Below are 13,016 nucleotides of genomic sequence, written 5' to 3' on the forward strand. Positions count from 1 at the left end.
ATCATAGAATTTACCCTGTAGTTTGATAGGGAGAAGCTGGAATCAGATGTAACGGTATTACAATTAAATAAGGACATGAGGGAGGAGCTGGCCAGAATTGATTGGAAAAGGAGCCTAGCAGGGAAGACAGTGGAACAGCAATGGCAGGAGTTTATGGGGGTTATTCAGGAGGCACAGCAGAAATTCAATCCAAGGAGGAGGAAACATGCTAAGGGGAGGATAAGGCATCCATGGTTGATGAGGGAAGTCAAGGACAGCGTATAAGCAAAAAAAAAAAGCATACAAAGTGGCAAGGATTAGTGAAAAGCCAGAGGATTGGGAAGCCTTTAAAAGCGAGCTGAGGACAAAAAAAGCAATAAGGGAAGAGAAGATGAAATATGAGTGCAAGCTAGCTAATAACATAAAAGAAGATAGGAAGAGTTTTGTTCAATATATAAAAGAGAAAAGAGGCAAAAATTGACATTGGACCACTGGAAAACATGGCTGGAGAAGTAATAATAGGAAACAAAGTAATGACAGACGACTGAATAGTTACTTTGCATCAGTCTTTACGGTGGAAGACTCCAGTGGGATGCCAGAGCTCCAGGAGAACCAGGGGGCAGAGGTGAGTGCAGTACTAAGGAGAAGGTTCTGGGGAAACTGAAAGATCTGAAAGTGGATTGGTCACATGCACCGGATGGACTACACCCCAGTGTTCTAAAAATGATAGCTGAGGAGATTGTGGAGGCATTAGTGATGATCTTTCAGGAATCACTGGAGGCAGGAAAGATCCGAGAGGACTGGAAAGTGGCTAATGTAACACCACTGTTTAAGAAGGGAGGGAGGCAGAAGACGGGAAATTATAGGCCGGTTAGCCTGACTTCGGTCATTGGTAAGATTTGAGAGTCCATTATTAAAGATGAGATCGCGGAATACTTGGAAGTGCATGATAAAATAGGACTGAGTCAGCACGGCTTTGTCAAAGGGAGGTCATGTCTGACAAATCTGTTAGAGTTCTTTGAGGAGGTAACAAGGAAGTTAGATAAAGGAGAACCAGTGGAAGTGATCTATTTAGATTTCCAGGAGGCCTTTGACAAGGTGCCGCATAGGAGACTGTTAAATAGATTAAGAGCCCATCGTGTTAAGGGTAAGATCCTGGCATGGATAGAGAGTTGGCTGACTGGCAGAAAGCAGAGAATAGGGATAAAGGGGTCTTTTTCAGGATGGCAGCAGGTGACTGGTGGTGTGCCTCAGGGGTATGTGCTGGGACCACAACTTTTCACATGATACATTAATGATCTGGAAGAAGGAACATGAAGACACTGTTGCTAAGTTTGCAGATGATACAAAGATCTGTCGAGGGGCAGGTAATATTAAAGAAGCAAGGGGGCTGCAGAAGGATTTGAACAGGCTAGGAGAGTGGGCAATGAAGTGGCAGATGAAACACAATGTGGAAAAGTGCGAGTTTATGCACTTTGAAAGGAGGAATTTAGGCATAGATTATTTTCTAAATAGGGAAATGCTTAGGAAACCAGAAGCACAAAGGGATTTGGGAGTCCTTGTTCACGATTCTCTTAAGGTTAACATGCAGGTTCAGGCGGCAGTTAAGAAGGCAAATGCAATGTTAACAATCATGTCAAGAGAGCCAGAATACAAGACCAGTGATGTACTTCTGAGGCTGTACAAGACTCTGGTCAGACCCCATTTGGAGTATTGTGAGCAGTTTTGGGCCGACGTACCTAAGGAAAGATGTGCTGTCCTTGGAAAGGATCAGAGGGGATTCACAAGAATGATCCCTCGAATGAACGGCTTGTTGTATGAAGAACAGTTGAGGACTCTGGGCCTGTACTTGTTGGAATTTAGAAGGATGCGGTTGGGATCTTATTGAAACTTACAGGATAGAGGCCTGGATAAAGTGGATGTAGAGAGGATTTTTCCACTTGTGGGAAAAGTTAGAACCAGGGAAGACAATCTCAGACTAAAGGGACAATGCGTTAAAACAGAGATGAGGAGGAATTTCTTCAGCCAGAGGGTGGTAAATCTGTGTAAATCTTTGCTGCAGAAGACTGTGGAGGCCAAATCACTGAGTGTCTTTAAGAAAGAGATAGAACATAGAACAGTACAGCACAGAACAGGCCCTTCGGCCCTCGATGTTGTGCCGAACAATGATCACCCTACTTTAAACCCACGTAACCCGTATACCCGTAACCCAACAATCCCCCCATTAACCATACACTACGGGCAATTTAGCATGGCCAATCCACCTAACCCGCACATCTTTGGACTGTGGGAGGAAACCGGAGCACCCGGAGGAAACCCACGCACACACAGGGAGGACGTGCAGACTCAGATAGTTTTTTGATCAACAAGGGGATCAGGGGCTCTGGGGAGAAGGCAGGAGAATGGGGATGAGAAAAATATCCGCAATGATTGAATAGCGGAGCAGACTCGATGGGCTGAGTGGCCTAATTCTGCTTCTCTGTCTTATGGTCTATGCACTCGCAATTGCCAAACTTTCAATGAGTTTTGGAAAGCTGCGATTTCTTCACAATGCCGAAAGCAATCATTATCCTTCCCTTGAAATTTGAGGTTCAGTTCATTTTGAATTGAAAAGATGTCTGCATAGTTAGCATCCAAATTTCATTAGCAAACTAATTAGCCAGAGAGGACAATTTCTCAAGGAGGAAAGCGTGGATTTCATACCTTGGTACGTAAACTCTGAGTAGCTCCCCTGTTCACTGATCATTACAGTAACTCTTGAAGCCGATGAAGTCCACCGTCATTGGGATTGACTGGTCACTGTTTTGATTCAATGCTGTAATGTAGTCTAAAATGTCAGCAAAAGCCTTACAGCCACCCTTCAGTACACAGAGGGCGACAATGTGATGATTTCCCATGGCTTTCATTTTTTTTTTATAAATTTAGATTACCCAATTATTTTTTCCAATTAAGGGGCAATTTAGCGTGGCCAATCCACCTACTCTGCACATTTTTGGGTTGTGGGGGCGAAACCCAGCAGACACGGGGAGAATGTACAAACTCCACACAGACAGTGACCCAGAGCCGGGATCGAACCTGGAACCTCAGCGCCGTGAGGCGGTTGTGCTAACCACTAGGCCACCGTGCTGCCTGATGCACCATCGATTGCACGCGAGGCGAGTGATTTACCAATGTCAGGCTTTAATTAACTAGAACACAGCCTGGCGATCGTCTACAGTGGAAAAGAACGATCGTCAGGCTTCTGAGCATTTATACCTCGTTGGTAGAGGCGTGGTTAACTCAGCCTCTCGGCCAATCGGTCGAGAGGCACATGACCGACCAGGGCCAATGGTAAGCCGACGTTCTGGCCCAATGGCAGACGAGTATGCAGATCATATCATCACATTCACCCGTTACGGAGAAGGAAGGCGGGGGGGGGGGGGGTGTGAACGAGACCCGGGGGGGGGGGGGGGGGGGAAGAACTGATGATATGAGTAGCCGTCGGGAGAATAATTTTCTCTCCGTACCCTTGTCGAATTTGGGGGCTTGCCACTGGCCCAGACATAACAATATTTACAAAAGGATTCGATCAGTCGTTTGGTGGTCCTTGACGTCCTGGCCGAGCGCCGTAGTGGAGGAGGTGTCGTCGGATCGGCTGATGGTCCTGCTGATGTCCTGGAGTCCGGGAGCGATAGACTTCGAGTAGTCTCCGTCACCTGAGCTGGCCGCGGAGACGCCATGGATGAGGGATGGGGAAGCTGAGTGGGGTGCTGGGGTGAAAAAGGGGAGGGGGGGTCTGTGGTGGGGGGGGCTGCACGCCGGCGGGTGCCAGGTCCCGGAGGGAGACCGTGTCCTGCCGACCGTCGGGGTACTCCACATACGCATACTGCGGGTTGGCGTGGAGTAACTGGACATGCTCCACCAACGGATCGGACTTGTGCACCCGCACATGCTTCCGGAGCAAGATGGGTCCGGGGGTGACCAGCCACGTCGGGAGAAGGGATCCGGAGGACGACTTTCTGGGGAAAACAAGAAGACGCTCATGAGGCGTCTGATTTGTTGCAGTACAGAGGAGTGAGCGGATAGAGTGCAGTGCATCGGGGAGCACCTCTTGCCATCGGGAAATAGGGAGATTTCTAGACCGGAGGGCTAGTAGTATGGTCTTCCAGATGGTGCCATTCTCCCGCTCGACCTGTCCGTTACCCCGGGGGTTATAGCTGGTCGTCCTGCTAGAGGCGATGCCCCTGTCGAGCAGGAATTGACGCAGCTCGTCGCTCATAAATGAGGACCCCCGATCGCTGTGAATGTACGCGGGGTAGCCGAACAGTGAGAAGATGGAGAGTAGGGCCTTAATGACGGTCGATGTGGTCATGTCGGGACAGGGAATGGCGAAGGGGAAGCGGGAGTGTTCGTCGATAGCCGCCAGGAAGTAAATGTTGCGGTTGTTAGAGGGAAGGGGCCCCTTGAAGTCAATGCTAAGACGTTCGAAGGGGCGGGATGCTTTGATCAGGTGTGCGCGCTCGGGGCGGTAGAAGTGCGGTTTGCACTCGGCGCAGATGTGGCAGTCACGGGTTACTGACCTGACTTCCTCGATGGAGTAGGGCAGGTTGCGGGCCTTAATGAAGTGGTGTAGGCGGGTCACCCCTGGATGGCAGAGGTCTGCGTGGAGGGAGCGGAGGCGGTCTATCTGCGCGCTGGCGCAGGTACCGCGGGACAGGGCATCAGGAGGCTCATTGAGCTTCCCAGGACGATACAAGATATCATAGTTGTACGTGGACAACTCGATCCGCCACCGTAAAATCTTGTCATTTTTGATCTTGCCCCTTTGTGCATTATCAAACATGAAGGCTACTGACCGTTGGTCTGTGAGGAGGGTAAACCTCCTGCCGGCCAAATAGTGCCTCCAATGTCGCACGGCTTCGACTATGGCCTGGGCTTCCTTTTCCACAGATGGGTGGCGGAGTTCGGAAGCCTGGAGAGTTCTGGAGAAGAAGGCCACGGGTCTGCCCGCTTGGTTCAGGGTGGCCGCCAGAGCTACTTCTGAAGCGTCGCTCTCGACCTGGAAGGGGAGGGCCTCGTCGATGGCACGCATCGTGGCCTTTGCGATGTCCGCTTTGATGCGGCTAAAGGCCTGGCAGGCCTCCGTCGACGGCGGGAAGGTCGTGGTTTGCATGAGGGGACGGGCCTTGTCCGCGTAGTTGGGAACCCATTGGGCGTAGTATGCGAAAAACCCTAGGCAGCGTTTGAGGGATTTGGGGGTATTGGGGAGAGGGAGTTCCATCAGGGGGCGCATGCGTTCGGGGTCAGGGCCTATCACTCCGTTACGCACTACGTAGCCGAGGATGGCTAGGCGGTCGGTGCTAAACACGCATTTATCCTTATTGTACGTGAGGTTAAGGAGTTTTGCGGTTTGGAGGAATTTCTGGAGGTTGGCGTCATGGTCCTGCTGGTCGTGGCCGCAGATGGTGACATTATCAAGGTACGGGAAGGTAGCCTGTAATCCGTACTTGTCGACCATTCGGTCCATCTCCCGTTGGAAGACCGAGACCCCATTCGTGACACCGAATGGAACCCTAAGGAAGTGGTAGAGGCGCCCGTCAGCCTCGAACGCGGTGTACAGTCGGTCACTCGCGCGGATGGGGAGCTGGTGGTAAGCGGACTTAAGGTCCACAGTGGAGAAGACCTTGTATGTCGCGATCTCGTTTACCATGGTAGAGATACGGGGGAGAGGATACGCGTCCAGTTGCGTAAACCGATTGATGGTTTGGCTATAATCGATGACCATCCGGTTTTTCTCCCCCGTCCGGACCACCAGCACTTGGGCTCGCCAGGGACTGTTGCTGGCCTCGATGACCCCTTCCGTCAGCAACCTCTGGACCTCGGACCTGATGAAGGATCGGTCCTGGGCGCTGTACCGTCTGCTCCGTGTGGCGACGGGTTTGCAATCGGGGGTGAGGTTAGCAAACAGGGAGGGAGGGTCCACTTTGAGGGACGCAAGGCTGCAGACAGTGAGGGGGGGGTATAGGGCCGCCGAATTGAAAAGTCAAGCTCTGCAGGTTGCACTGGAAGTCCAGTCCTAGGAGTGCCGGTGCGCAAAGGTCAGGGAGGACAAGGAATTTATAATTTTTAAAAACCTTCCCTTGGACCGTGAGGTCCGCGATGCAGCACCCGGTGATGTGGACGGAGTGCGAACCTGAGGCTAAACCGATTTTGCGTGTTACGGGATGGACAGGGAGCGCGCAGCGTCTTACCGTGTCAGGGTGAACGAAGCTTTCCGTGCTCCCGGAGTCCAGCAGGCAGTCCGTCTTGTGGCCGTTGAGGTGTATCAGCGTAGTCGTTTTGGCGAGCGTGCGTGGATGAGACTGGTCGAGTTGAACGGCCGCGAGCCGTGGAGAAAATCCGTCGTCGCTGTCCGATTCCATGCTGGAGGGACCTTGCGTGGCAGATGTGGAAGTCGGTGGCCAGGATCCATATGTGGGGTGAACGGCCGCGAGCCGTGAAGAAAATCCGTCGTTGCTGTCCGATTCCATGCTGGAGGGACCTTGCGTGGCAGATGTGGAAGCCGGTGGCCAGGATCCCCAGGTGAGGTCTGTTCCCCAAGATGGCGGCGCCCAGGACCCGCACGTGGGGTCGGGGCCCCAAGATGGCGGCGCCCAGGACCCGCACGTGGGTTCGGCACCCCAAGATGACGGCGCCCAGGAAGCCCTCGTGGCCGCTGGAGGCGGAGCTAGCGTTGCCGGCGCTGTGAACGGAGAGGCGCGCAGGCCGGCTCCAAGAGGTGAGTGACCGGCATCAGCTGCGGGGATGCACAAGCCGGCTCCAGGACGCCGGCTAGGTGCATCAGCTGCGGGGATGCGGAAGCCGGCTCCAGGACGCCGGCTAGGTGCATCAGCTGTGGGGATGCGGAAGCCGGCTCCAGGACGCCGGCTAGGTGCATCAGCTGTGGGGATGCGGAAGCCGGCTCCAGGACGCCGGCTAGGTGCATCAGCTGTGGGGATGCGGAAGCCGGCTCCAGGACGCCGGCTAGGTGCATCAGCTGTGGGCGGAGGTAAGGCGCGCGGGCCGGGCGCGGGGGGGCGGGGGGGAGCCGAGTCGCGCTGCGGGCAGGCAGGGACCGGGGGGCCCGGAGAGGCGAGCCGGTCGGGTGCCGGGGCCCGGGGGTGGGGGGAGCCGGGGTCCGGGAGCGAGGGAAGCAGGGCCGCTGCGGGCAGGCAGGGACCAGGGAGGCCCGGAGAGGCGAGCCGGTCGGGCGCCGGGGCCCGGGGGCGGGGGGGAGAAACGTGCGCGGCGGGCAGGCAGAGGCCTGGAGGGGCCGGGGAGGTGCGCATGTCGGCCGGCGGGGCGCGAGTCGGGAGCAGCTGGAGGGGCCCTGGGGGAGAGAGAGAGACACACAGGCCGTTTGCAGAGGCCTGGGGGAGGGGGGGAGAGTGCTGTGCAGCTTCCAGAAGCGCTGCAGCCAGCGTTTTGGCCTGGCAGACCGTGGAGTAGTGGCCCTTCTTCCCGCAGCTCTTACAGAGGGCGGAGCGGGCTGGGCAGCGCGAGCGAGGGTGCTTAGCGTACCCACAAAAGTAGCAGCGGGGCCCCGCGGATTTATCGGGGCGCCCCGCGGCACAAGCCTGAGGGAGGCCGGGAGCGGTGGGTAGCTGGTGGGAAGCGTGCCAGGAGGCGGCCTGGCCAGGGTCATAGGTGCGCGCGCTTTGATCTGCGACCTCCAGGGAGGCGGAGAGAGTCAGTGTCTCCGTTAAACTGAGTTCGTCTCTTTCCAGCATCCGCTGGCGGATCACGGGGGACAGCATCCCAGCCACGTAAGCGTCTCTGACGAGTAGCTCCATGTGCTCTGTAGCGGACACCGCTTCACAGGCGCAACCTCTCCCCAGGGCACAGAGGGCCCGGGCGTATTGGTCTAGAGACTCACCGGGGACCTGCTTTCTGGTGGCCAGCAGATGTCGAGCGAATACCCTGTTGATCGGTTTGAGGAATTGTCCTTTTAGCTTCCGTATAGCTTCATCATAATCTGTTTCGTCTTCGATTATTGAGTAAGCGGCAATACCCACGCTGGAGTGGAGGACGTGCAGCTTCTGTGCCCCGGTGGGGGGGGTGGTTGTAGATGCCAGGAACCCTTCGAGGCAAGTCAGCCAGAGTTTGAAAAGTTCTGTAGAGTTCAGAGTTTGCGGGCTGATGCGGAGGCATTCGGGCTTGATGCGGAACTCCATCTTCAAAGTTGTAGTTAATTAAATTGATGCACCATCGATTGCACGCGAGGCGAGTGATTTACCAATGTCAGGCTTTAATTAACTAGAACACAGCCTGGCGATCGTCTACAGTGGAAAAGAACGATCGTCAGGCTTCTGAGCATTTATACCTCGTTGGTAGAGGCGTGGTTAACTCAGCCTCTCGGCCAATCGGTCGAGAGGCACATGACCGACCAGGGCCAATGGTAAGCCGACGTTCTGGCCCAATGGCAGACGAGTATGCAGATCATATCATCACACTGCCCCCCCCATGGCTTTCATTATATCCCTTGCCAAACGTTCAGTTCTGTCCATGATTAAACCACGAGGAATATAAACTGTCTCCAGATGATTTGAGTAATTTTTAGGGATGCAAAACAAATTGAGGTCATAGCCTTGTTCATCATCGGTGATCACCACGCAGTCAGCACTGGCATTCCACGATCGCACTTTGACCCCGGGTTCAGGTCCCAACACTCCCGGGAAGCATGCACAATGATGGGCGGGCACGCATGTACAGTGCACCCGCGTTTTATTATCTGGTTGTGGCCACCATTTTAAAATCCGCTCACAACCGGCATTGTTAAAAGCCAGCTGCTGCGGCTGTTGTGGGTGAATTCCCGCAACTGGGAACACCGCAATGGCTGGCTCCGCGACCCTTCCAGCATCCACCCGCGGGTCGCGACCCCCAATTTAGGGGAAGAAAATAAGCCATCCTTACCTGGCCTGCCTACATGTGACTCCAAATCCAGAGGAATATAGTTTCATAGAATTTACAGTGCAGAAGGAGGCTATTCGGCCCATCGAGTCTGCACCGGCTCTTGTAAAGAGCACCCTACCCAAGGCCAACACCTCCACCCTACCCCCATAACCCAGTAACCCCACCCAACACTAAGGGCAATTTTGGACACTAAGGGCAATTTATCATGGCCAATCCACCTAACCTGCACATCTTTGTGACTGTGGGAGGAAACCGGAGCACCCGGAGGAAACCCACGCACAGACGGGGAGGATGTGCAGACTCCGCACAGTCAGTGACCCAAGCCGGAATCGAACCTGGGACCCTGGAGCTGTGAAGCGATTGTGCTATCCACAATGCTACCGTGCTGCCCTCTTAAATGCCCTCTGAAATGGCCGAGCAAGCCACTCAGTCATATGAATCCACTATACTGCCAGAAGGAATTAAATTGATCTAGGTGCCGGAACTGACAATGACAAATAGCCCAGTTGACCTTGCAAAGTCCAACTCACTGACATCTGAGGGCCTGTGCTAAAATTCCCCCTTTGTCCACCACGTCAGGTATACGCTTGTCAGCACCTATTCTTACCCACATGATTCCCAGCCCAGAGGACCATATTATATTATTATTTTTGATAGTAATGCATTGCCTTGTGCAATATCAGTTACTCACTTGTTTCTTCCAGAATGATCCTTAACTCGATGTTGAATAACACTCGGCGTCTTCTAATTGGAGCAAATGCTTTATTGAGTCATGTTGATGAATTGTGCGTTTTTTCTCTCTTCAATGCTTAAACTAGATGTGACATGAACAAGATTAACTAAGAAGTACTTATGATTATTTACGCCTGTGCTGAGCTATCTGTCTGTGTCTGGTCACTAGCTACTGTTCCTGTGAAGAGAGCGACCCTTGCTTCCATCTATTTATACATCTCAAGTGCTGCCCTCTAGTTATTGCTTAGTTGTAGTGTCTTTACATTAACCCATTGTATACATACAGATATGCAGATCACTACAGACCAGAGAATCACCACGACCTGGAGAATATGGTGCCCGACTCCTAAATAAGATGCAAACCTCAGTCCTGATGCTAGCGGGGACCAAAACATTGGAAATGGGCGGCGATCCTGCTTTTTCCCCGATGCTGGATTCTTCGCTGCATCAGGAACTCTGCTACAGATGATGGGCGACAGAGAATCCAACCCACTGTCTTGATGTCAAGGGCAGTCACTCTTATGTCACATCTGGAGTTCAGCTTTTTTGTCAATGATTGAACCAAGGCTACATTGAGGTCGGGAGGTCAGTGGTCCAAGCAGAACCCAACCTGAACTTTTGTGAGCATGTTATTGCTGTGAAAATGCCGATTGATCGCACTGTTGATTACTCCATCCACCACTGTTCTGCAGATCGAGAGTATACTGATGGCGCAGTAATTGGCTGGGTTGGATTTGTCCTGCTTTTTGTGTACAGGACATACCTGGCCAATTTTCCACATTGCTGGGTAGATGCCAGTGTTTGTAGCTATACTGGAACAGCTTGGCCAGGGGCGCGGCAAGTTCTGGAGCACAGGTCTTTAGGACTATTGCTGAAATATTGCCAGAGCCCATAGCCTTTGCTGTATCCAGTGCCTTCTGCCATTTCTTGATATCATGTGGAGTGAATCGAATTGACTGATGGTTGACATCTGTGATGCTGGGGACCTTCAGAGGAGACTGAAATGGATGATCCACTGGGTATTTTTGGCAAGTGCTTCAGACTTGCACATTTTTGCTACAGATGTGCTGGGCTCCTCCATCATTGAGGATGGGGAAATTTCTGGAGCCTCCTTCTCCAGTGAGTTGTTTAAATATCCACCACCATTCACATTGGATGTGGCAAGGCTGCAGAGCTTAGATCTGATCCGTTGGTTGTGGGATTACTGTCACTTGCTGCTTATGCTGTTTGGCACACAAGTAGTCCTATGCTGTAACTTCACCAGGTTGACACCTCATTATTCAGTGTGTCTCGTGCTGATCCTGGCATACCCTCTTCCACTATGGCTATATGATAGTAATGGTAGAGTGGGGATATGCAGGACCATGAGGTTACAAATTGTGGTTCAGTATCATCTTGTTGCTGATGGCCCACAGAGCCACATGATTGCCCACTCTTGAGTTGCTAGATCTGTTCGAAGTCTATCCTATTTAGCATGATGGTTGTGACACAACGCCATGGGCAGTATCTCAATTTGAAGATGGGACTTTGCCTCCACAAGGACTGCTCGGTGATCACTTATATCGATACTGTAGTGGCCAGATGCATCTGCAGCAGGCAGGTTGGTGAGGATGAGGTCAAGTATGTTTTTTCATCTTATTGGTTCCCTCACCATCTGCTGCAGATCCAGTCCATTTAGGCCCTGGCCAGTTTAGTCTGTTCTGGTGCTAACGAGCTACTCTTGGTGATGGGCATTGAAGTCCCCTAGCAGGATACATTCAGCACCCTTTCCAGGAAAGCAGAGTTCCTCAGTCCTTTCTCCAAGTTTTGCTTAACATGGAGGAGTAATGATTCATCAGCATAGTTGGGGGGGGGCGGGGGGGGGCACAGTCTTTGGTAATCAGCAGAAGGTTTCCATGCCGATGTTTGACCTAATGCGTGAGACTTCATAGAATTCAGAGTCATTGTTCAGGACTCCCAGGGAAATTCCCTTCCAACTGTAGATGACTGTGCTGCCACCTCTGCTGGGTATGTCCTGTCCCACTGGACAGTGGCGTTAGTGTTTTGGACATTATCTGTAAGCTGTGATTCCATGAATATAGCTATGTTTCTGGTACCTCAGTCGATGCCGGGTGGTCTGTCCAGTTTCACACTTTTCGATTTAAAAAAAAATTGGTTTGATAGGCCATTTCTGAGGGCATTTAAGGATCAGCCACATTTTTGTGAGTCTGAATTCACATGTTGGAACCAGATGGGTTTTCACAATTGACAATAATTTAATGGTCATTCGACTTTAATTTCTGATTTTTATTGATTTCAAATTTGACTATCTGCCATGATGGGATTCAAACTCGGCTCCCCAGAGGATTGCCCTGAATGTCTCTCTTGAGATCACCTAACGTGTCATGTGTCAGATGACATCATATCCTATATGATGATCACCTCATCAGGTTATAGACGTACTTACTTAAATGCATACTACAATAATATCCTCATGCACTAGGTCCCATCACGCTTCACCCCTGAGCTCTTGGGCTTACATTGACTTCCAGTCCGATAACAGCTCAATGTGATATCATGTATCTGTAATCCTATTGAGGTAACAATGATTGACAGCAGTTTAAGGTAAGCACCCTTAAAGTTACAGATCAATCATATCACATCGAGCTTGTGCAGGAACATGGTTTAAAATCAGACTCTGGAGTGTGTAGAGCCAGGAATGTTGGACATTGTAGGCTGGGCTGAGAGAAAGAAGTTCTTCCAATAACAGCCCCTGGTTGCGAAAAAGAGTCTGTTAAAAAGAATTGTACATTTGAAGCAGGCACCCCATTTTCATTCCTAAATCATTGCTTTGTGGGCGGATCTTAAAGTAAACCTTGGAAAAGAGAAACAGCTGAACAGTGCCACCATTACAGTAAAGCAATAACCTATAACAAGCTAAGGAAGTGGCCCTATGGGTACTAAAATTCTGGATTAAAGAAACCTGTTGTCAGTAATTCCAGGGAGATTGTCTGATGTTTGCTCCTGTGAAGCATCTTGGGGCATTTTAGCACTGCTGCCTCACTGCGCCGAGGACCTGAGTTCGATTCCGGCCCCATTTCACTGTCTGTGTGAGGTTTGCACATTCTCCCATTGTTTAATACATTAATAGGATGGGAATAGAGGGATACGGACCCCGGAAGTGTTGGAGATTTTCGTTTAGACCGGCAGCATGGTCGGCGCAGGCTTGGCGGGCTGAAGGGCCTGTTCCTGTGCTGTACTTTTCTTTGTTCTTTGTTTGTCTGCATGGGTCTCATCCCCACAACCCGCAAGATGTGCAAGGTAGGTGAATTGGCCACGCTAAATTGCCTCTTAATTGGAAAAAAGGAACTGGGTACGCTACATTTTTGAGTAAA

At 51.8% G+C, this 13,016-nt stretch overlaps 1 protein-coding gene across 1 annotated transcript in view; it reads right to left on the bottom strand.

Annotated features, from left to right (window-relative positions):
• Positions 1 to 2,714: 2,714 nt before the first annotated feature.
• Positions 2,715 to 13,016, bottom strand: part of LOC119965671 — a 64,408-nt gene continuing 54,106 nt past the window's right edge. Inside the window, exons 4-5 of the mRNA XM_038796436.1 lie at positions 3,788 to 5,968; positions 2,715 to 2,837 (exon numbers count right to left, since the gene is read on the bottom strand). Of these exons, the coding sequence (XP_038652364.1) occupies positions 2,715 to 2,837; positions 3,788 to 5,968 (2,304 nt within the window). The remainder of the gene's footprint in view (positions 2,838 to 3,787; positions 5,969 to 13,016) is intronic.

The sequence above is a fragment of the Scyliorhinus canicula genome, chromosome 5, assembly GCF_902713615.1.
Source record: "Scyliorhinus canicula chromosome 5, sScyCan1.1, whole genome shotgun sequence".
Classification (NCBI taxonomy): Eukaryota; Metazoa; Chordata; class Chondrichthyes; order Carcharhiniformes; family Scyliorhinidae; genus Scyliorhinus; species Scyliorhinus canicula.